The sequence below is a fragment of the Triturus cristatus genome, chromosome 4_1 (assembly GCF_964204655.1).
Source record: "Triturus cristatus chromosome 4_1, aTriCri1.1, whole genome shotgun sequence".
In the NCBI taxonomy this organism is placed as follows: domain Eukaryota; kingdom Metazoa; phylum Chordata; class Amphibia; order Caudata; family Salamandridae; genus Triturus; species Triturus cristatus.
Window position 1 is genome coordinate 752576053 of NC_140585.1, and position 25450 is coordinate 752601502.

A 25450-nucleotide genomic window follows, 5' to 3' on the forward strand; every position below is an offset into this window, starting at 1 on the left:
AGAGTTAAGTGTAGGGAGCGGGAGTGGAGATAGGAAATGTAATAGGATTGGGAGAATAGGAGGGTGTGGTGAAGAAAAATGAAAGAGGTAAGGAAGTGGAAAGTGACGAGTTGACATGAGATATGGAAAGCTTACAATGTGAGGAACATGAAGCAGCAAGTGTGAAAACAGAGAGGTGCCATTAGAATTGAAATCAGGGAGAAGGAGCGGAGGAAAAAGATGAAAGTGAAAAATGAAGACAAACAGGTGGCAGTTGAGGATATAAGATTATAGGAAAGGAAGAGGGAAGGCTGTGAGAAGAAACAAAGGTTTGTGAGAGAAGGCAAAGAAATGAGGAAGACTGGAGAGAGATGCGATTTGAGGGAAAAGAAGTGGTGGTCAAAGGCAGACGCAAGAACGAAAGCTAGAGAGCAATGGAAAGAAATCAAAAAAGCACTGGAAAGACAGGTGGTATGATGGCAGAATGAAGAAATTAGGCAAGGGCATATGAGAGTAAGGCAGAGATGAGAGTGGATGAGGTAAAAGAGAAGAGTACACTGCGAGGCGGTGGGGCGGAGGAGACAAAGTGAACAGAGGATAAATAATGTGAAGGGAGCGAGGAGGAACAAGTAAAGATTTTGGAAATGTAATGCTAAATGCCTCCAGACTTTGTGCGGGCTCAGGTTAGATGTGGTAGGTGATGCATCGGATCGAGTATATAGCTGTAGGACACCTGGTGCAGAGCTTTTGGTTAATTCACTTTAACCTACTATGCAAACATGTACATTGTAACATGGCCCAGAATGCAGATTTAGCCATAGAAAAAGCAGAGGGAAAAGTAGTACATTTCAAATAAGACCAGTTTTGCTGAACAGCCCGATTGGCTCTATAGAGGAAGTCGCGTTTAGATTACAAAAGTGATCTAGGAAGGTAAAATAAATTTCCTTAATAAAGCAGTACTCTAAATCATGCACTAACAAAGTGTATCTGTAGACTTTGTAATAAAGAATACATACCAGACAACGTTAACATAAAACTAATAAAAAAAAACACAAACAAGATTATATCTAGATGCTCTAATAATATAGGATACTCATCCTAGTGATTAATGTAGGTATACTGAATGAAGATTTCAGGCAAAGTAAGATTTCTAAATACAAAGTCACAAACGTGTATAGTTCAAATTAAAATACACAATTTTACCAGTCAGGATTGGGTTACTGTGCTTTTCCCCTGAACCTCCAGCTCAAGAACCACGTTAAGATGGTCTATGGCCCATTTGTGTTAAGTCATTTGCCTCTGGATAGGATACAGATATGCTGTAGTAAAGCTTTTTTGAATTATACTCGTGACAGGGCAAGAAAGCCAATGTGTTCGGCAGTGGAGAGATCAATTTTGGAGACTATCCAGATGGGAGCTGCTGGCTACTGTAGAGACGAATGTGATTAATAACAAAGATAACACTGTTGCAGGTTTTCCATGCGCCTTCCAAGTGTGAACTGGCAAAGGCGACCAGATACATTTGGTCTGTCTAAATCAAGACACCTTGCGCTTTTCTTTAACATCAGTTTAATAATGAATTTTTTATAAGTACCTTCTAAAACCTATTCCAGTACAATACACTTCAAGGTAAGGGGTGCTTGGAAAGTTTATCTTTCTGTGGCTTTCTTGTACCTTTAGGTTGTCGGGTACATATCGTTTTTACCTAAAACCATGTTCTGATAAAAGGAAAATCTGCATTTTTTGCAGCAGCACAATACAAAAACACAAAGGACTATAGTTCTAATTTAGAGATAGGAATCTTTTGTAGCCAAAATTATTTATTTGGCATTTTCACATTGGTAGAACAATTGAGAGATGACAGACCACCGAATTGTTAACCAGATTAGACTTTTTCCATCATTCAGCATGAAATGAGTAGCTTTTACTACGAATAAACTTTAACATGATAGGCAGTAAATAGAATAAGAACCTACATCCTATGCCTTCTTCCTTTCCTTTTCTATTTTGTCCTCCCTCTGCACTGTAGGGCAACCAATCTGTCAAGACATGGATCACTCAATAAGACACGCTTTAAGAGACTGTGTTTAACTGCCCTCTTGTAAAATCCAAATGGAAAATGCATGTTTTAACAATGTTCGTTTTCAGGACAAGGATGAGTGGCTCAAAACTTCTTGCTGTGACTGAAGTGCAAGCTCTATGTAACCAGCCTTTTGCGATTCCGTTTTAATGAAGATTCTAATAAGTTCATGTCCATTAGCCTCCTGCTCCTTTGCCTCTTTCGAAGACGTTGAATCTGGGTGGAGTATGTTATACAGAGTGATTAAACTTGTAGCATCATCCATAAAGTCTCTGTGGATCATATCGATCAGCAATCCATCAATCCTCTTCTTGGTCACCAGATACCACACCAATCCTCCAAAATGTCTTGTTGAACGAAGAAGGTCATACTTGCCAGAAGTCTCAATATCCTCGTAAGTCCGATGGTGCACTCGGATATAGTCTGGTGAATCCGGCTCAAACTGCGTGAGGGTGAGGTTTAGCACATGTTCATGCTGATCCAGGCGGAAGACAGTCAGAAGGTTCTCTTCTTGGAATATAGGTGGAGGGGTGATCCTGCGCCCCTCTCGAGGGAAGTATAATTGTATCATGCGGTCTCGCTCTTCCCAGGTCGCCTTTCGCAGCTGCCCACTTGGCTCGCGGACGACAATAAAGCGTTCCCTATGCGGGGTGCTGTAGGTGATGTCAGTAAACACGAACTTGGCCGTCTCCGTCCCTTCAAGAATGTTGTCTTCTGCCAGGACATCACTGATGGGATGGCGCTCACTCAGAACAGGGGGCATCTTTAAACGCTGCAGGGCAACCTCGGTAGCCCGCTCTTTAGCTTCCATCAGTTGCTGGTCTGTCATGAGTTTATACTGTGGCTCTTTAAGCTCCTGCTGAACAGGTCTAAAAATCTTTTCCAGATTCAACTTTGTCATTCTCAAGAGTATGCTCTGAATTTCAGAATCGTCGAAGGAAGGGCGTTTCTCGTCTGAACAGTGTGCGCCATCCGTGCATAACGCCCTGCTACCACCAGAAATATGTAATTTCAAACTTGCAGATCCACGCCACCACAAACGCGCACATCGACTCCAAACACCGACGGAGGCAGCCATTGCTCTGAGATTCAAGGGCGGGATCAACAGCTTTAAATCTCCACTGTACGATAATCACAGATTCGCCGATCAGCTTGTCAAACAGTGACATATAGGTGATCGGAAAATGCGAATCTCTGTGCAAAGACTGAATTTCCACTGTATAAACTGTCCCTGGATCGGTGTCAGTGTGGACGCCATCTTAGGTAAGATAGATTTGGTTGATGATATGTGTTAATTTGTAATATATAACACATCTTTTAAACGCAGTAGGTAATAAAAACAAGTGCAATACAAACGAGTGCAAATCTACGTCTATAATGCATTAAAAATTCTAACCTTTGAAATATATTTTTGATTACAAGATCTATTTCTGTACATGTAAATAAAGGTAAATATGTCATTCTTTTCAAAGACAGAATCCTCATTTGTACAAGCTAACCACATTTTTAGACTGCCAAATCGTGTTCCAACTATTCCCGTCAGTTTTCCATTCCTCCTTTATTATGGCCGCCGTGTATCATACAACCCATGTCGCTGACCTGCAGTCCTTTTTTAGTATCTTTGGTTTATTGCGTCTTGGCTGACGTGGAGTAGCTGCGCAGCGCTTCCGGGTTTCAGAGACATCAGGGTTGTTGCAAGTAGAGCGGGCGAAGAGGCCGTGGGGTGTGGGAGTTAGGTGACGGGGGTAACCAGTGCGGGAGGACCTCCAGGGGCGGCGTGGAACAGAAGCGGCACCATGGGTGAGAATCGTTAAGGGACTCAACTTGACATTGGGGAAGCTGCAATCAACATGCTATGTTACTAGAGGACTGGAGAGTGTGATGATGACTTAATAGATTTAGCGCAGCATTCGGTATGGAAGGAGATGTCCCGTGGGATAGTCTTTGATGTTGTCGTGATTGTTTACTTTGTTAAAGTTTTCTATGTAGTTTGGTAGTAAGTACTGTTGTCTCCCGTGTGACTTATTGACTCGTGCAGACTCCGGAAGGGGGCTTATTTGTTGGACTGTCAAATCATATACAACTTTATTCGAGCTTGATTACACAATTCATAAAAGTACAAATTCATCCTAAAATTAGAAAACGTATAATATGGCCATATATACAAAATTAAAAATTTGTGTCCAATCTGTCAAGATTTGTCGGGTTCATAATAGGCCATTTTATAAAACCCGGTTAAAAAGTTAAAATGCTGTAAGTAGTTACAATAATGTAAGTCTCTTACTAACAACTAAAGCCCGTGTTCTAGAAATAAACCGCTTCTATCTTCATTTGTACTTATTAGGCTGCGACCCCCAGTCTTCCTCCCTCTAATGCATACCCATAAAAAAGAAGCTAGGGAAAAACAAACAAACGGGCCCCGGAGGATCTTTAAAAAATACAAGGCCACCCTGCATTGTTTAAATTTATGGTACATCGGAAAAGGTGACCACTGGACGAGCACTACGGCGCTTGTAGCGTACTTCAGCAGTAGCCTGAGGCCTTACTCTTGGAAATTTTAAAACTTCTGCGTGTTGTATTTTGTTTGTTTTATTTAATTTCCCCAGGTTTTAACTGTTCCTATTCTCCTCCCGGCCCACACTTGCACTGTAAAAGTTAATGAATTCACCGCTGTTTAGCGGGTCCAGGCTCACGGGGTTGCTTCGTTTCTTGAGCGCCATCTTGGAGCGGGAAGGGACGCTCTTGCCACCATTCCCGAGCGCTCTAGTGCTCGATTGTGGGTTTAGCCTATATTAGACGCCTGTACTCGCCGGGTCAGCCTGGAAAAGGTGACCACTGGACGAGCACTACGGCGCTTGTAGCGTGCTTCAGCAGTAGCCTGAAGCCTTACTCTTGGAAATTTTAAAACTTCTGCGTGTTGTATTTTGTTTGTTTTATTTAATTTCCCCAGGTTTTAACTGTTCCTATTCTCCTCCCGGCCCACACTTGCACTGTAAAAGTTAACGAACTCACTGCTGTTTAGCGGGTCCGGGCTCACGGGGTTGCTTCGTTTCTTGAGCGCCATCTTGGAGCGGGAAGGGACGCTCTTGCCACCATTCCCGAGCGCTCTAGTGCTCGATTGTGGGTTTAGCCTATATTAGACGCTCATTCCTAGCGCAGCGGTGACGCGCAGCGGAAGCGCCCTCTCTGCGCCTGAGTCGCGCCAGAGTCCTGCCTGTCTGCGCTCGTCAGCGCTAAGGCAGGGCTAGGGCTGGACTCTCGGGAGGTCGGCTATGCTTGCGGCTAATTACCTACTTAGTTTCCGGAACAGGGTGAGTGGATGTGCGCATGGGGCCCTTGATCCTCTCTCCGGCCCTGTTCAGTGCTCTCAGTGTAGGTTTGAGCTCCCACTGTCTCTGCCTATTAGGGCCTTACAGCCTCTACCAAGTGTTGCTAATATAGCAGACCGTTCTGCGGTCTCTCACCAGCAAATTACTTTTAAAATATTTCATCTGAATGTGAGATCGTTGGTCTGCCATTATTTAGATGTCTTTACTCTACTTACAGATGAAAGACCAGATATATTTTTCTTAACGGAAACTTGGCTACATGACACCACCACGGCGGCGATAAATCTTGCCTTACCTACGGATTATACTATGTACACCTTGCATCGTAATTCGAGAGGTGGCGGGATTGCGGCCGTGGTTAAGACATGTTATCCTTGCTCATGGAAGGCCATAGGTATAGCGGGTTGCGAAAGCGCCCACTTCGCAATCTCGATGACCCCTCAATTTACCTTCTCTGGTCTGGTTATCTACAGACCCCCCCGGTCCTGATGATGCCTTTCGAACTGCTCTTCCAGAGATGGTCTCCTCTCTAGCCCTTAGATCAGCAAATTTTAGTATAATAGGTGATCTTAATCTCCACATGGATGTTCCTCAATCCTCTGCGGTGAGTAGTTTTCTTGCAGATCTTGAGGCGTTACGATTATATCAGCAAATTAATTGTCAGACCCACGTTGGGGGTCACATTCTGGACCCCTTTCTGACGAATCTGGATAATGTGAAAGTATTGCCGCCTAAACCTATGGTTTGGACAGACCACTACCTGGTCGAAATTCGGATCACTCCGAATGTTTCCCCTTTTAAAAGTACTACACCCGCCGTTTTTAGACGTCCTTGGAGGAAAATGAATCTGGAAGATTTCCATCAGCTTCTGTTACAACATCCTCCAGAACACCCTACAGATGTCGCCTCTGTGTATGACCACTTTTACGAGTGGTTGACCCAAGCATTAGACACCTTAATACCAGCGGGATGGAGTAAGATCCGGCCGGGCCATTCAAGCCCATGGTATGACGACTCCCTTAGGCTCCTTAAGGTCGCCTGTAAAAGGGCAGAAAGAGCTTGGCGCAAGGCATACGATCCCATCCTTAAACAGGAATATCAGGCCAGCATTAAGCTGTATCACCGAGCTATCTGTAAAGCACAAGCCTCATTTTATTCCCTAGAATTTAAGAATAGTGCTAACCCAACTAAACTAATCTTCAAGGTTTTTAAAGATTTGACCAATATGAAAACCGCAGTGATGGGGAATGGCTCTCTGGTCCACTGTGAAGAGTTAGCATCTTTTTTTGTGGAGAAAGTGGATGCGATCTACAGATCTTTTCCCTCTCCTATTACATCTAATAACAATGTAGGATTTATGCATGTCATCTCCAGTCCATTGTTAGTGCTTCCCGGGCCATCTCAGGAAGAGTTTGAATCCTTAGTTGTGAAAGTTAAATCGGGTTCTCCGGCGGACCCTTTGAGACCTGCACAATTTAGGGAATCTGCCGAGATCTGTTTCCCGCTTCTTCATAATCTCATCAGGTTATCTTTTACATCTGGGACGGTACCCATAAAATGGGAGCAAGCCATGGTTATGCCGATATTAAAAAAAGTCTATTCTAGATCCAACAAAACCAGAACATTATCAGCCCATTTCTCTGCTTCCATGGATTTCTAAGATTGCTGAGGCTCATGCCAATAATATTTTATCTGGTCACCTTCTAAATACAGGCATTCTTCATCCCTCCCAGAATGGCTTTCGAGCAGGCCATAGCACAGAGACAGCTCTGTTGGCTATGGTTGAGCACCTGCGGAGGATGCTAGACTCTGGACAGACGGCGGCACTGATCCTTTTGGATCTCAGTGCCGCCTTGGATACTGTCTCCCACCCGATTTTGCTTCAACGGTTAAGAGAAGCCGGAGTGGAGGGTACAGCTCTAGACTGGTTTTGCTCATTTTTGGCTGAGCGCACTTTTAAAGTGTTCACACCTCCCTATGAGTCCACTCCCCGCCACATCTCCCAAGGAGTTCCACAGGGTTCGGCACTTAGCCCGACCCTGTTTAACTTGTACGTGCAACCACTGACGGTGGTCGCCAATAAATGGGGCCTCACTATGGTGTCCTACGCTGATGACACCCAGTTAGCGGTTTCACTAAACGGGAATACTGCGTTGGATACCTCCAATTTTCAGAGGGCCCTTAAGGAGGTGGCAAGCTGGATGACGGACAACCGTCTCCAACTTAATGCTACTAAAACTGAAGTTTTAGTCCTGGGCAAAGAGGCTCATCTTTGGGGAGACGGATGGTGGCCCTCAGAGCTTGGCCAAGCCCCTATCCCGGTGACACAGGTAAAGAACCTCGGGGTCTGGCTTGATGCCAATCTCTCATTCACCCCTCATACAAAAAAGGTCGCTGGTACTTGCTTTGGTGCCCTTCAAAGTCTTAGGCCCATCTTCAAATTTTTCGATGCCTCCACTAGGCAACTTATAGTCCAAGCACTGATTCTTTCCAGATTGGATTACGTCAGTGCACTTCTATTGGGCACCAACCAAGCAGAGCTTACACGCCTTCAGCGTGTGCAAAATGCGGCTGCCAGAATGTTGGTCGGATTGCCCAAATTCTGTTCAGTTAGGCGTTCCATTCTGGACCTTCATTGGCTGCCCGTTGGGCAGAGGATAAAGTTCAAAGCATTGTGCCTGGTTTTTAAAATTTTGAAGTTTGCTTCTCCTCCTATTTTAGCTCAGACCATCTCTTATTACACCCCTGCAAGAGCATTACGATCAACGGGTCAATTTCTGGCTAATGTCCCTCGTTTCAAAAAAGCTAGAGTGGGCGGTCGCTCATTTGGTGTTTTGGCAGCAAGCCTTTGGAACACACTGCCTGTTAGTATTCGCTCTATTCCTGATTTGTTGCCTTTCAGAAAGGCTGTGAAAACATTTCTGTTTCCTTCGGCTTAACGGTTGCGGCTGGTTACCACGTGTCTGGTGTTATGTTACCTGAGCCTTTATAGCGCCGGGACGCCACTTGGCTGTTGCATCTGTGCGCTTTATAAATACAAATAACATAACATAACATCGGAATTGGAAGAATAAATCTTTTCCTTTCTGCAGTGTAAAATTTGCAGAATAATATTAGGTGAAGGTCTGACTGAGAGGAATAATTATTGCATGGGGAAGGTGGCAAATCTGAAAATTTGTATCTTTTTTCTGGGTACCCTAACATTAGAGGGATCAAATTCATACGGACGCGTAGAAGGATGAATCTATGCTGGGTGTTATTAATAGAAGTGAGATAATAAAAACCTTCCTCCAATCTGGGTGGAACTAAGCAATTGAGGATTTTTGAGTACAATTTGTTTCCATTCAGGCGCCCTTAGCTCTCTGCAGGAATAGCTCAGTTAGCCTTTTCTTCGTAATCTTTTTACAAGTTTTGGGGTCCTGGAATAAATCACCTAGCCCTAATGCATTCAGTTGTTTCTCCACACAGTTAGCCAACCAATCTTCTTGTAATATTCCAATTTACAGCAGTCCCTGATAATACACTGAGTCAGATCTACAGTAGACCTCCGCCAGATCGAAAGCCACTATAAGAGTGGTGCCAGTCTAATGCAGTCGCTCAAGTATGGTAACCCCAGTTCTAAATGTAAAATATAATTGTAGGCAGATTGGGGTCGAGATACCTGGTTTTTGAAAAAGGTATCTTGCAGTTGCTGAAGATGTTCAACATTGGCCATCCCCCCATACTCCCGCCTGTATGTTATAACATCCTTGGTTTTTGCGGAGTATATCTTTTTAACCGTGTCCATGGGACTCGCCCCTAGCTTCTTCGCAAAACTTTTAATACGGAGACTCTTTTCCATACTCTAGGCTCTTGCTGCCACCAAGTTAGTCCAGGAGTGATTTTTATCGAAAAGGACTCCTAGTTATGAAAAGCAGTTTACCACCTCAATCTTCTTTGATGCCAAATTAATGTTAGGATGTTTCTCTCCTGTAGCTGCTCCTGTTACTATTATAAAGGACTTTGATTAATTTGCTTTTAAATCTAAGGAGGCCATGAATGTTGTGTAAGCTGTAATTAGGGATTGCAAAGCTTTCCCCGTTCTGCTCATTAGAACTGCATCGTCGGTGTACGCCAATATCGGAAGGGGGCTATGATCGAATTTGGTCACGTTCCATGGTGAGGCAGAAAGGGCGGCCTCTACCCCGTTTGTGCAGATAGAAAAAAGAAATGGGGCGAGTACACACCCTTGCCTCACTTCCTTTTCTATCTTAAAGGAACTTATACACTCCCCATTCCTGCAATAACGTACACAAGGGGTGTCATTGTTGGACTGTCAGTGGTCCCGATCACAGGGTGGATTTTTCGTACTTGCTGCCTTGACCTGTGTCATAAATGAGTAACTCCGGACCCTCAATCGAAGACGTTAACGTGCTAACTTGTTCTTGTAAGCTTTGGAGAAATCTTTTCTGTATTGCTGATTTCTGGAGTTTTCTGATTTTCGAGGGGGGTCTAATATGTAAGAAAGACGATGCCATCTGTTTGGTACCAATGTCTGCTGTTTGAATGGTTGCCCCTTATCTTGAAAGCAGTGTTTATGTTAACATTTGATTTTGAGAGGACAGTCCCTTATCCGCAGGCCTATTACTTGCCCTCATTTTGGATAATGTACATGTTAACATGATTCCTCAGGATTTAGAACTTAAGATATTCCCAAAGCGGTTATTGGACTCATGTGTCATAAAAGCATTTTGTTATGGCCTCTTGCTATCTTATTCATTCTCCCCACAGTCTTTATGTTCCCTGCTGCTCAGCCAGTGAAGAGGTCATTGGATGGTTGGAATGATGGTATTTATACTTTTGTTGGGTGTTTTGCCATCGTTCGTCCTGCTGAATTTCGTATTGTTTTCATAAGGGGGGAGATTTGTTGTGGCCTCTTTCTATCTTATGCATTCTTCCCACAGTCTTGATGTTCCCTGCTGCTCAGCCAGTGAATTAGGTCATTGGATGGTTGGAATGTTGATAGTGTTTGTGTTTGGACGAGTGGGCAGTTGGAGGTAGAAGGACTGAACAGCAGGATGCTGCTCCTGGTGGGGCTTTACCTGTAACCTGTATCCAAGTTAAATAAACCTACATTCATAACTAACAAGAATCCATCATCTTTGTAACGCATTTATCTCCCAGTGCTGGTATCACATGGATCTCCAGTTAACCTCAGACAACCTGTTCATGAAACAGTTTATGGCCTTCAGTTTTGGTCCATGCAATTTAACGAGACAAAATATGAAAATGATCCAAATCTGTATGAAGAGGTAGTCTTAATAATCTCAGTCATTTTATGTTTGAATTCCAAGCTTAACATCAAATCTTTACCACTGTGAGTACTTTTAGGACGTTTTAAGCATAATTATTGCTCCATATTAAATTCACCCAAGCAAGGATTTTTGAGATATAATAAAAAGGGATGTCATGTGACAGTTGGAATAAGTAGCTTTTCAACTGGTTGAACGGGAAAGGTATGCAAGTATTCTGCTAGAGTTGTAGAGTGTAACTCGTTCACCATAATCTAATATGTGTTGTTTTAATTTTTCGTAGTGGGACTGATAGAAATGAAAGTATGTTTTATACACTGTGATGTGATAAAAGAGTACACCCTATTAAGATTATTTGGTTTATATTTTAAGAAATATGTGACCATGAGCTATTCCTCATTAAATCCCAACTCTAGACAAATGTAACCTTGTGTAACAAATACTTTGTCATGTGTACAGATTATTGTTTTAATTCATTGGTGGCATCAGGGCATGTCATCCCTTTTAATCAAATGGGCTTTCCCTCCGGGGGGGACCACTTCCCCATGATCAAGAGTGCTGGGAGTCTGCAGCTTCACCAAGGGCCAGCTTTAGCATTGTTGGAATCCTGTGCAACAATCCTGCAAATATGTAAATCAATGCTTTTCACTCAGTGCTGCAAACCACCAGTTCACAGGCCTCTTCAGTGTGGCAGCCTATCTTATACTGATCGAAGTAGATCTTTTATTGTTTGTAATGCATTGTTGAAATAATGATGTACACATTCAAAATGCGTTCTGTCTCTGGCTGGACCCTCATAGCACATCTCCTATTCCCCAGTGCACCAACTAGGATTCAAATTAATAACCCTTTGGCTACACACTTGTACCTTGGAAGTGATTGCATTAACCAAATGAACCTTCCTAGCAGGGCTATGTTTTTTGCTACAGATATGTTTAACTTGTATTTATTTTCATTTAAGATGTGCGTATTACATGTTATATGCAGTTACCTTTTGGGTGAAAGGCCTACAATGTAGTTACAGATTATGTTGCTTTTCATAGCTATGTGCCATATACCCTGTCGCCACCCTCACTGACTTCCTCCCCAATACTTCTCAGGATCACAGTTCCCATACTTTTTTTTTTTTTTTTTTTTTAATGCATTTCGACTGCTGCTCACAAATCAGTAAACTTGGCCACGAAGGGCAAAGTAAACTGTAACAAAATTGGACCTCCTTTTAAAAAAATCTTTGCAGCATAGTCCAGCTAGTTACCCAGATATGCTGCACAGATAAGACGAGACAGGCCCGAGTCCTCTCAGTCTCGTCACTGACAATTGATCAGGGGGCTTGAGAGTCTTGCAGATGGCACCTATTGCAAGAGAATTGGTTGCAATGCCCTGAAGCCTGCAGAGGCTTTACTTTCTGGCAGGCTGGAAGCATTCGATTTCTACTTTGCTTCCCTCTTAAGTGATTACTTAATAGTTGGTTTAACCTGTCTTTTGTGGTATTTATTTGTTTTAATGTTATGTTATATCTTCCTATTGATGTTTCCTTGGTTCACTTTTACTATTGGAATGTGGCCCAGAGCTATTTAGGGGGTTCACAAGCCAGCCTAGCTGTAATTCATTTGTTGATTTATCCTTATGCATTTAAAAAACATATTAAACTAATACAGAAAAATGCATCAAATAGCATTCACCCATTCCCCTCGTCAATATTTATTGGTGTATTTTGTGTTGCACATCACTGTTACAAAGGTAATTGTCACCTATACTTGCCTCCACATAAGTATATCAATGAATTCTAATTGGCAGTAACACAACATTATTTCAGTAAGGTTCAGCAAATTGCATTCATCGTTCTTTATAAAGATTTATTGCTTGGGATTAATTGTTTCCAGGAAAATGTCAACACATGCTTAGGAAAAAGGGTTTGTAGCACAGCAAAGTGAATCAATTGAAAATAATGTGCTGTATTTGCCATAATGTCAAATGTATGCAAAATTAATAAATCTTTATGGAAGAAATAAAACTAAAATAAGTGTTGTTGCCAAGAAAAAAATAGCCTGCTATTCTTAATGCTTACAGTGTGAAGTTGCTCTATGTATACTAGTGGTATGTTTTTGGAACTAGTCTTGCATTGTGGTAGTTGTAGTCATTTGCTTCCATTGAAGCAACCGTTTTGATAATCATTTCAAAGCAAAGAGCTAGCATTACATAGACAGTGGTTTTTTTCCCCTAGCAATATGAGAAACCTAAGTTTGTTGTATGAAGGTGCTGGAGAGATTAGGGTACTGATTTGCTTTGGTACGTGTCTGATTATACCGGAGAAGTCAATGATAAGATGATGGGACTAAAGTATTCCATCACCAGGTAGAAGGGATTGCTTCAAGTAAAGTTCAAGTATTTGACATCCATGTCTTCTCAATTTCAGTTTAGACTTTCTCAACAGGAAGGTTAAAGATTAAGGGGGTACGGAGCATACATTTTTCTGTCTGTGAATGTTCCTACTGTTTGACTTTATATTGTTATGCTTATATGATTGAGTCACTAGATGTCTGTGTGGGTGCATGGACACCTACACTCAAGGTTATCTACCTGTTTGGTACTCTATGGTGTGTTTGTCTTGGTGAGCATATGTGTTTTTCAGATGTGTTGCTCAGTCAACTTGAATGTGCGATCTACATCATTGTTTGCATCGGTGTGTTCTGTAGCTGTGTCACACATAAGCAAAGTACATTTTATGAATCCGTGTTATAATTTACAGTTTAGTTATTTCTCAATATTTATCTAAAACCAGTGAGCTAATTCACATGCTATTCAAAATGACAATATTGAATGATGATGGTCAGCAGTAAATATATGAGGATGAAATGGTTGACATTTTTATTTTACCACTTGCTTTGTGGAATTAACATTTTGAGTATGGCATTCCTGTGTTTTATAAGTTTATTTTGGATATTGACCATATCCTGAATTTAAATAGTTGTCTTTTATTTTCTGGGTGTTGCTTTTAATATTTTTGCCAGGAGATTGAGAGAGGGCTTGGACCCAGGCACATTTGGCTTCGCTGCCCTGATTTTTAGGTCGAGCCTAGGGCAGCAGGCATGCGCTGTCTGCAAGACCTGTTCTCTCCTCTATCGGCTTTTGGCATGCCCATAAATTGCCAATAGTTTGTTGTTGTGCCATTTAGAAATACCGGGGTTTTATTGGTGCATTGGGTCTGTTTCTACCGCCTTTGCGTTCTTGGGTCACGCCCAGGCGATATCACTCATTGTTTGCTCGTGTTGGCCATCCCAATACATCCGCAGTTCCTCCTGATCTGCCTTCTTATTTTGTAGGCTAGCAACATCGTTTTAGGCTTTCAGGCCTTTTCACGGAGCAATGCACTTTTAGGGACCTGCAAGGTGGCAATTTCTGTCCGGTAGCTGTTGAGCTATGCCAATAGCTCGAACTCAAAATGCGAGACCCATTGCATTTCTAATGCTTGTTGGGTTTGTTTTTCCATGTCTGTTTAGTCGAAGTTTTGCTCTGATTCAGTAGAGGCTTCCTCAAATTCGTTCTGACAGATTTGAGTTTGAATATATTGGTGGTATATTTGCAAGGTTGGCACGTTTTCGCAATTTCAAAGGATTGCAACTGATTTATTGGTTTGTTGTAGGCTTTTTAAAAAATGTGTTGTAGGGAGCTCTCATACAATTATGCACTGTTCGCTTGACCCAGGAGGGAACGTTTATGGCACATTTTCAGGATAATAAATGAATATTTAATTGAGGTCTATTTTGATTTCATTTTTTGCAAATTTGTTTTTATATATCCTAAAATTCCAGCATTGATTCTTCCCTCTTCTGTTTACTTTGGACACCCACGATATCTTTTCTTTACTATAATATAACATTGTATGCAGCAAGAATAACATCTGTCACAGCTTTTCATTTAGCTTAAACTATGCCCAATTTTTCTATTCCGTCTGGGTATCAAGTCTGTAGTGTGTTTTTTTTTTTCTTGTGTTTTGTTTTTTGTGTCGTGGCTAGACTGCAGACTAAAGGAACAAGACTATTTATTTGGACCAGGTTTTTGTGCAGCAAGTGTGCTGGACCACTTGGGGCCCGATTCCGATCTCGTTCGGAAAGAATGCCGACCGAATCGGTTCCGAAATGCTTTCCGTACAATTCGGATCGGGGGAGTCTGACCGAACGAGTATGATGTATCCGGATTCGATTAGGTCAGACTCCCGTTGACTTAAATGGGAGCCTTTGTTCCGAACGTGAACACAGGTTCCAATTGAAGAAAGGGGTGATTCGGGAAAACCTTGCACCCTGTGGCGGGCACCCCATGGTGCCTGCCACACTATGCATGGTAGGAAAGGGGGGAACCATGGGTACCCACACGGGCCCGATTTGGAGGTCCCCGGGTGAAGGGGGGGCCTGCTACGGGCACCCAAAGACCGATTCCGGCAGCCTTTTCGCACCGGGTAAGCCGAATCGGAAAGGCTGTCCGAATTGGTCATCGTACTTGCTTGTTCGGAAACCAAGTCCATAGAGCTGTGCGAATCTGCGTCTTGTCCGAATGCCTTCCGGAACCAATTCAGTGAACTCTAATGGTTTCCAGGCATCGTACTTGGTCGTTCGGAACTGGGAACGAGTCGGTCGTAAACAGGGGCTCCAGATCTGTTTAGGCAAAACCGGATCCGATTCCGGGCCCTTCCGACCGTGATCGGAATCGACTCCCAAAGTTTTTCAACATTGCAGGGCATGGAGACTCTGAGACCCTTTCCTGGTAAGACTCCAGTTGACTTTTGAAACCCACCCTTATTGCTGTCCCAATCGGTGATTGGGAAAGGTTTTCCTATGTAAATAGGACCCATGATAGTTTATCAAACTGATAACATTTTTCGTCACATCCCCCAGTCTAGATGGATGTGAGGGAGGTGCAGATGGGTTGGGGTGGTAAGCTTTAGACGCAAGGTTATCCCACAGAGAAATATAACTTATTAAAACATTGCCTCGTAGTGAGCGACACTGAAGACCACAAAGTTCCAAACAGACAATAATGGCTGATAAATATTTTAAGCTTCAAAATTGCCAAGTCTTCTGTTTTGGCCAGCGGCATAAGGGTGGACAATTAAAGCAGTTTACCCCCTCTCCAGGAGTGAAATTATATCTTATTTATTCTTTCTTTTTTACGTATGTTTCAAAGGCCTAGTGTGAAGAATGCCAAAACCTACAATGGGCTATGTGGTAGCCTATTGCTTACCTTTTGTTGCCCTTCTTGTCAATCTCATTTGGTTGCTTCTTTTTAATTGGTTTGCCTCTCTTCTGGAGTAAAGCCTCTTTGCTATCCATTTGATTGGACGACTTGTAATCTTTGATTACCTGCATTTAGGAAAATAATTTTTAGGTCTGGCCTAAACACTGCTTCAAGCATTTCCCAAATAATCATGATTAAAATGCATATACATAGAGGACTTTCAGTCAACTTCTTTATCTATTGGGCTTTTCTTTTTTTTTTTTTAATGATTTTATTGCCACAGAAAGAAAAAATAATTACATCAAAATGTTCCAGTAATGATAAATCTGCAATCATTTGCAGAGCACAGAGGAGCATTGTAGAAGGAAAAAAAAGGGAACAAAAGAATCAATCAAAACAGGAATGATCACATAATAGTATAGCTGTTTACACAATGACATAGGCAGATCAAAAGAGAGCGATCAGTTATAAGAAAAAAGTAAAAAAATACATTCAGTCCTTAATCCCATTGAGGACAGGACCATACCCTGCGGAGTTTCAGCAGAGATCAGGGGCCTGTGGCTTTAGCTAATGCAGTTTCCATTTCGAAGATCTCCCTCAACAAGGACCAGAATTCATTAATGCTAGGAGGCGTGGTATGAATCCAAGAGCAGCACAAGCCGCGATGATAGAGGCTAGAGATTTCGTAAGACCCCTGGACTCTGAAAATAGTCCCAACAACAACTCTTTCCCCGAAACCGGGTTGTCATAGCCAACCCAGGTTGCTACAGTAAGAGTGATATTGGACCAGAAATCATTCAGCCTAGGGCATGTAAAGAACATATGATGTAGGTCGGCAGCATATTCCTGACATTTCAGGCAGTTTGTTTTAGCAGTAGTTAGGTTATTAGCCCATTTAGAAATTCGCTATGGGGTATAGTAGAGCATGAAAATAATTCTATGTTGTTGTAGTTTTAAATTGACAGATGTTACAGCTAGATTAATAGTTTGAAGAGATTCTTGTATTTCCTCCTTTTGTTATATCAGAGCAAAAGATCCAACTTAACTTTGCCGCAGTTTGTACGCCATCATCACTCACTAACCCAATACATTTGTGATCTATTTTGCCTATAGCTCCTCGCCCTCTAATACCAACAAGTGTAGACAAGATCTCGGAAGAATTAGACAGCTCTAATGTTCCCCTACCACGGATAAAATAGTCCCTAACTTGTAGGTACTTAAAGAAGTTAGTTTGTGAAAGATCAAATTCTTCTTTTAAAGATAAAGTTTGAAAACCCCGTTCGTCATATCTTTGGCCCACCCACACCACACACTTGAATTGTCATTCCTTCCCAATCTGGTCGTGGAATACATTAGGAAATAAGGGATTCCACCCATAATACAGTGTAGCAATGTAAGTCAGGTATTGCATATGTCTTGCAGATTTCACGCCATATATTGGTGATGTCCCTAGTTTCCTTAAAGCGAACCCGCTTAAAATAATTGGGATCAGATGTTTTAGATAGCAAAAACCAATTACTCGGTCCACATGCCAACTGATATAAAAGCCAGCTGAGATTTGTGTCGGTTCCTCCTAGTAGACTCTGTATCCTCCCAATAAATGCTGCCCAAAAGTACAGCTTAAAATCCGGGAGCTTAAATCCGCCCTGCATGTATGATAACTTTAAATAACGAATAGCTCTTCTAGCCCGTCGGTATTCCCAAATAAAACTGCCCAGGACACTTTCTAAACGTTTAAAAAAGGATGATGGTACTTTTAATGGAATTGTACAAAAAAATATAGGAACTTTGGTGATTCGTAGTTTAGTGAGATAATATCATTGACTTGGCTGCTGAGACATACTCCAAGATAGATAGCCGTACTTGTAACCCCAAGAGTTACTGGGGGGAGGGGGGGGGGTTGTCTAGTTGAAAGTTTAATATCGTCTGTGTTTTATGTACATTTAGCTTATAGCCGGAAAAGGTACCGAATCGCTGTAAACCTTATCACGGCCATGGCTTTAACTGGATTAACCAAGAAAATCGCAATGTCATCTGCAAATGCGGTTAATTTTAAATTCGTCCCATTTAAAATAACTGGAACAATGTCCCCATTGAACAATAGATGCTTCATAAAGGGCTCGATATAAATAGCAAACAATAAGGGTGATAAAGGACAACCCTGCCGGGTCCCCCTTTGAACTGAAAAAGAAAAAGAGGAAAGCCCATTAAGTTTAATTGCGGCTGTTGGATGGTTATACAGTTTCTGTACTGCAGCGATAAGCCTTTGACCGAAGCCCATTTGAGACATAGATACCTATAATGCTCCCCATGTCACTCGATCAAAGGCCTTCTCGTCATCTAACATCAGCATCCCCATCTGCTGGCCTATCTGACCAGAAACATAAAATGCGGCAATTGCAGTGTTAATGTGGGCGGCAGTGTCTCTTCCGGGGACAAATCCGTGTTGCTGCACTGAGACTACTGTATGAATTACCGGGGCCAGACGAACCGCAAGATTTTTTGAAAAAAGCTTAGCGTCCGTGTTAATCAGAGCTATTGGTCGATACGAACTCATATCGTCAATGGTCTTCCCCTTTTTCAGGAAAACGACAATGTTTCACGCATTCCAAGAAGAGGGAACTTCTTCTCCTTGCATGATAGAGTTACACAACTTAAGGAAGATAGGAATCAGTATATCGTTAAAGGTTTAAAAAAATTCCAATGAGATCTTCTCACCAACTGCTTTACCAGCCGACAAGGCATTTATAGCTTCCTCCGCTTCGCTTGCTTCAATGTCTTCTTCCAGTAACTCGGATAACATCGGGCTCAAAATTGGCATCTGACATTCCTGCAAATAATCTAAAACAGTCTGCTGGTCCGAACTGCCTGGACTACTATATAAATTAGCATAAAACGACCTAAAATGTTCGACTATGTCAGCAGACCTGGTGTATATCAAGCCGTCCACTCCTTTTGATCATTTTTACGTGGGTTTTGGCCTTTTGATCCTCTATTTGATTAGCCAGTAACCGGCCAACTCTTCCGCCATATCCATTTTGTTTAGTCCGGAGTTTATGATAATTATTAGCGACTTTGTCCTTTTAAAAGGCTTTTTAGCTTAGCCCGTACTTCTATAACCTGTTGATATATCGAATATTCAGCTGCGTTCTTTGTAGCAATAGACATAGCGTGCTGAAACTCCAAAACGAGGCAGAGTTTTTGCTCCTGCTCCCACTGGCGAAGGCTCTGCCGATTTGCTTAATAATGTATTGTAAGGTAACTCCTCTGACATAGGCCTTTAAACAGTCCCAGACAGTTGCAATTGACGCCGAGCTCGAATTAGAATCGATATACTCCCCGAGTGCCTTGCACATCACCTCCACATATTCCGAATTACAAAAAAGATGTCTGGGAAAAGTAAAGTCCCTAAGTGGTTCATGTATATTTAACTGTAACTGCACTATTAACATGACCAGGTTGTGATTGGAGGTCATTTTTGGACATACTACCTTAAGCGCATTTTCCAAAATGGAATATTTAGCGAATATCCTATCGATTCTGGAATAGTGTTTATGAGGTGAAGAGAAAAATGTGTAGCCTGGGAGATTTGGAAATAACCTCCTCCAGGAATCTTCCAATTGATACAAGTGAAGAAGCTCGCAAATAGCAGTTCTAGTTTTACACATTCTGGCACGGGCGGAAGTGTTGGTAGTATCAATCTTCCTATCAAGTATGCAGTTAAAAGCACCCATCACTATCATTGCACCAGACCACTCCAACAATTCGGAACTCAAATGATAAATAACTTCTGAGCAGTCAGTATTCGGGCCATAAACTATGCATATTGTGACCTTCTGCCTGTAGATCAGAATTTGAGAAATTGCCCACCTCCCCTTAGAATCAGCCAGTGTGCGAAGAACAGTAGCCTGGCACAGCCTGGATTTTAACAGAGCCACCCCACGGATAGCAACAGTTTGTGACGTACACACCATAAGATCATATCCCAAGTGCTTTAATAATGCTCTGTCTTTATAAGCAATATGCGTCTCTGCTAACCCTAGTATATGAGGCTTAAAGACATGTAGCTCTTCCATAACTAACCGTCGTTACCCAGCCTGGTTAAGTCCTGCTACATTCCAACGCATACACTTGAGTTCCGGCATTGAATAATATTTAAAAACCGAGTCAAGTTATCGGTGCCCAAAATAACATACTTCTCCAACTGCTGCTCTGCACAAATGAAAGTGTTTAAACTGTCTAAGTTGTGGCTTTCCCTCCTCCCCCCCCCCCCCTTCCCATGACAACCATCCCTACCAGACCCTTCTCCCACCCCCTCTCAGTTACTTGAAAAAGGAATCGCCCCCCTTCCCTGCTGTCGCATGATGACAGCATGACGAAGACACCCTCTAGATACCCCCCACATCCTCAGTGACCGCCACTATTTCCAACACCATACACCGATCACTCCACTTAACCTTTGTGCCTGTGAAAAAACAAACGTGGTTATCAAAGAAACAAAAATAAAGAGAGGAAGTCCCTTAGAAGTGTCCATTATAGTGTCAGAAAGGGAAATTTCTTTTTGCGGAAACATTCTCTCTTATAATTACTCTTATAGTTGCTGCCTTAAGATTAAGACTGTAGATCATTGCTTGCCGACTGATTGCCATTTAAACAAAGCTTGTTTAGCATCCTGTTCGTTGAAGAAAAAAAGTTGTCTACCATTGTTTGTAACTTTTAAACGTGCCGGCTCTTGTAAAAACACCTGCAAACAAACAGTTTTGAAGGGATCCTTAAGTTGGCGAAGCTTCCACCGCCTTTCCATAGTTACTTTGCATAAATCAGAGCGCGCAAAAATAGACATTGTGTCTACCTTAACTGTGGCTGCAGGACACGTCTTAAAGTATATTGCTTGGCGTAGTAGAAAATTACTCAGGAGCACGAGAATCGGTCGGCCAAAATTAGTTTTAGATTGATTACCCTGAAAGGCTGGTAGTGACAATGGTAGTCTATATGCTCTTTGAACTTGTGTCCATATCCCAGTCTGCGAGATCTGGAAAGGCTTTTTGGAAAAGTCTGATGATGAAAGCGCGTGGGTCACTACCTTCACTGCCCTCTGGAACCCCAAAAATACGCAGATTCTTGCGATTTTCCAGATCTTCAATCCTGGATTGCGTTAACGACAGTTGAGAGTCCTGTGTTTTGACAAGATTAACTGTAAACGCATTAGCTTCTTCCACAGCCACCACTCACTGTTGTAAGTCAGCGACTTCAGTGGAAAGTTGGCCTACTTTGGATGTAACCTCCACCAGAGCTTGCTTGATTTCAGAGCTATCGATTTTAGCCTGTTGGTAATATTCTTGGACTTCTGCTCTCTGAGTACTCCGTGCCGACAGAATTCTAGAGAAGGGAGCATCGTCTGGTTCTTAATACCCACTTCTACCAGGCTCGAAGGTGACACCACGGGGCTAGTAACAGGGGAGAAAACTGAGGATGTTGATGACGTACTGATAGGCCGAGAAACAGACTTCTCTGGGGGAAACACTGATGCTTGCCTCCCATGACCCCCTTTGCCCCGGCATCTAATCAATCTCCTTCCGATATTTCGGTCGGGGAGGCAGCGGAGTAGTTAACGTTTGAAAGCCTTGAGATAATAGTTTTCACCTCCCCTTTAGATGAAACCTACTTGCGTAGCAGGCTAATCCTAGTCCCAGCCTTAGTAGCATTAGCAGATGCTTCGTTTAGTCGCCCCATTACCTCAGTTACTTGTTGCTTTGCTCCCCGTCCGCGCCCTTTGCCACCTTTAAGTTTTTTAACAGTATTAAGATTTTTATTTTCTGAGCCTTCGCCCCATTAGGGGTATTGCCTATATTGTTCGCACTGTTCATGGAGCCACATACCGAGTCGTGTTGCTCTACATTTAGCTCCGTTTAGGGTCTGAGCCATTGAATTTTGGGCTGTAACTGGAATATTGCCGATTGGTTCACTAGTGGCCTCTGGGTGATTGATGAGACCCTCTGCGTCAGAACTGACAAAGCCAACGTGCCCTGCATCTATTATTGTAGCAGCTATTGTGTTTTCAACAGTCCTTCTCCGACAGATGTCCCCATTTAGTACCGTTATCCAGACCAATCACTTCTACTCCGTCTGTCTGACCAGTTAAAAGGGAGTTTAACACACCAGTTCCAGCAGAGGATAGAACATGTGTGGAAGGTGCGTTGCTAGGTGCGTTACTAGTGCTGTCAAAGGTAGATGTAACCGTCACACTGCTCCTGCCCCCCTGCACTGCAGCGTTTAGCACCTCGGCCATTACAAAACCTGGGATGGAGTTTTCGGAACCACATGTGCGAAAAATTTCAGTTGCCTGCCCAGATTGCAGCAGATTCAGGATAGATTTCTCAAGTTGTGACCCAGACCCGGGCCGCTCCTCCGTTTTGTGCCCACTAGTACAATCACCAACCGTCCTCGAAGTATGTGCAATTAGATGTGGCTCACCTGATGAAGAGGCGGTGGTGCTGCTTGCCCCATTATTCCCGGTGGCCCCAATAGCCTTCTCCTTATCTTTATCCACAGTGCGGAGTGTATCACTTGCATCTGCCAGTGTGGAGATTTCGTTGCGCCGCGCTTTTGCGTTCCGTTGTGGGCCCATTTCCTGACCTGATGCTTTCTCCGAAAGTGTGGCAGCGTCGGGCCGGATCCCACCTAAAAGAGTTGCAAGTGAGATTGAGGGAAATTGCGATGTCAGAACTGGAGCGGGTCCGACCAAGAAAACCACTGTGCAAGGCGGCTTTCGAAGACCCTTCGGCTTGCTGGTGAAATGCGGCACATCCGCTGGGTTGCAGTGCAATGTGAAGAACAGGCGTCGGATAAAGAAATGCAGAAGCCGGAGCTGAACCGGAGCCCAGCGAGGACGGGGCCGGAACAGAGCCGGAGCAAAACCTCAGCCCCCGCTTCTCTCCACACAGCGGCTGATTGATTATGATGCAAGCAGGCGGCTGAGGTACGCCGATGTAAAGCCCCTGATTGGTGAGATCAAAGCCAAGGCAGCGCCTCACCCCCACGGGGAAGTCGTTCCTCCGCTGCGGCAAGCAGCCAGTAAAACTAGGCGGGTAGTAAAACTATCCGGAGGCAGCTAGACCATCAGTGGAGGATCACCGAGGCACAGACGGAGGAGGTAGGGAGCGTCCTCGCACAAGCGGCTTTCCTAGTGTCTTTTAGGGTTGGAGGAATTTTTCTACCTATTGGGCTGTTTTGATGGCACTGAAATTACAGATTCTCCCAGCACAATAAACATCACAGGGCAATGGGTCAGTCTATTTCAACCATTGGCTAATTTCACTTTGAGTGACTGCTCCTTGCTTGTGCATATGTGTCCATCCAACTAAAAATAGATGCCCAAGATTAGAACATTCAAAATACTTTTATTTAGAATTGACTGCTAATACCGATGTATATCAGGGTGTCATCGCCTGTTTCCATAACAATTGAGACATTTATTGAAAGCTGGAATATTGAGTCATCATCATAAACCAGCTTTGACATATTTTGCCTGTAATAGGAATTACAAGTCAATAAAATAGTAAAAATATATATGTGTATTTATATGTTGAAGCCACAACCCCCTCAGCTTTGTGAAGGAAATTTCAAGAAATAGCATACAACTTGAGAGGGACATCTTGTAATGATTTAAAGTATTACAGATTTGTGAAATAATGCTCAGGCATCCTACTGGAGAGGAGAATCAAGTAACAGCTTGAGGTACTGTATGTTTGTGAATGGCTGTCTAGCCTCTAGTTTCCTTTAAAAAATCATTATATTATAGTGCTGGTCCTTCTGTTTTTTGAACATTGGAGCGTCGTATATATATATATATATATATATATATATATATATATATATATATATATATATATATATATATAGACTATTGGCCAGTTTTCTGTATCTATTGGTTTGCTCAGTTGACATTAAAATTCAGCTCACAGCATAGGGCAAGGGAACAGAACAGTTCAGCTGTAGGCTAACCTTACTATAAGTAACTGTAGTTTACTGGCACACAATTAGCAACAATAAAAAAAAAAAAAACAGTTTAAGGATGAGATTGAAGGCACTTTATTATTATTATTATTATTATTAGTATTATTTATATTTGTAATGCGCACGAATCATCCCCATGGGGATCTCTCGGCGCTAATGGAGGCAGGCTTCGCCCGACCCTGCAGCTCAGTTAAATAGCCAGGTCTTCAAATGCTTCTTAAAGATGGTAAGATCCGAACAGGAGCGCAGATGTAAGGGCAGCAGATTCCAGTGTTTGGGTGCCAGGAAAGAAAAAGCGCGCCCCCCCATCTTCACTTTCCTGATTCTGGGCACTTGGAGAAACCTTTGGCCACTGGATCTAAGGCAGCGGACCGGAGCATACCAGACCAACTTCCTGGTAAGGTAAGGTAAGCAGGTCCCTGACCTATCCGTGCCTTAAAGGCTAGGCAGAGAAGTTTGAAGAGAGCCCTTTTTCTGATCGGCAGCCAGTGTAAGTCTCTCAAAAGCGGGGCAGATGATGAGAGGGGGGGTTTATTCAGCGAAAAGTGGGCCGCCGTATTTTGCACGACTTGTAGCCTCGACAATAAATCCTCCCTCACTCCTACTAGAAGCACGTTCCCATAATCCAGTCTGCTGACCAGCAGCGACTGGATCAGAACTCTTCTCGCAGAGAGAGGAACCCAGGGGAAAATTTTCTTCAACGTGCGCAGCATGCCAAAACACTTCCCTATTAAAGTTTTAACCTGTTGTTCCATGGACAGATTGTTATCAATAATCACACCCAGATTTTTTACCCATTTTTTGGGGACGGGGGAGAGCCTAATGCTTCAGGCCACCATTCATCCGACCAGAGTTCTTCTGCCTTGCCGAACAGTAGGATCTCAGTCTTATTGGAGTTAAGTTGGAGAAAGTTGTTTTTCATCCAACTTGCGATTTTTAATCATGCAGCCCCTGAATCTCTCTGTGGTCAACAGATGGTCCTTCTCTATGGGGATTAACACCCGAGTGTCGTCCGCATAGGAGATGGTTTGAAAACCACAGGATTCTATAATGGTAGCCAACGAGGCCACATAGACTTTAACATATCAACTATCACTAGAACCTCTGTATAATAGGGTGTCATCACAGGGTTATTTAGTAATCAAGACAATTGTTGAAGGTTGCACTTATGACTTGTCTACATTAACTTTAGCATATTTATGTATCCTATAAATGTAGCAACATATTAAAATAGCAAAAGCATGTACGCTCATCTATATGTTGAAGCCATTCCCCCTCTTCTTTATGAAGAACTTTTCAATAAATTACATATGACTCCTTTAACATCGGAAGGTATTGCAGCTTTGTGAAAGAATTTTCAGGTTGCTGCATTTGACTGAAAAGGCACACCAAGTAATGGTTTGAGGTATTCGAGGTATGTGAACGAATTGTGAGGGTGTTGCTTCTGACTCGAGACGGACCATAAGTAATGCCTTGAGGTGCTACAGATTTGTGAATATCTTACCAGCCTCACGTTTTCTATA

General features: G+C 42.8%; 2 protein-coding genes across 3 annotated transcripts in view; one reads left to right on the forward strand and one right to left on the reverse strand.

Moving 5' to 3' along the window:
- Positions 1-1531: 1531 nt before the first annotated feature.
- On the reverse strand, positions 1532-3229 carry MRPS22 (mitochondrial ribosomal protein S22). Its single transcript, XM_085653315.1, has one exon. It carries the CDS (start codon positions 3135-3137, stop codon positions 2124-2126), a length of 1014 nt encoding a protein of 337 aa, XP_085509441.1. The 5' UTR covers positions 3138-3229; the 3' UTR covers positions 1532-2123.
- Positions 3230-3735: 506 nt separating this feature from the next.
- Positions 3736-25450, forward strand: part of ARL1 (ARF like GTPase 1) — a 197768-nt gene continuing 176053 nt past the window's right edge. For both annotated transcript variants that reach the window (XM_085653316.1, XM_085653317.1), the window contains exon 1: positions 3736-3859. In XM_085653316.1, the coding sequence (XP_085509442.1) occupies positions 3856-3859 (4 nt within the window). In that variant the 5' untranslated portion in view covers positions 3736-3855. The remainder of the gene's footprint in view (positions 3860-25450) is intronic.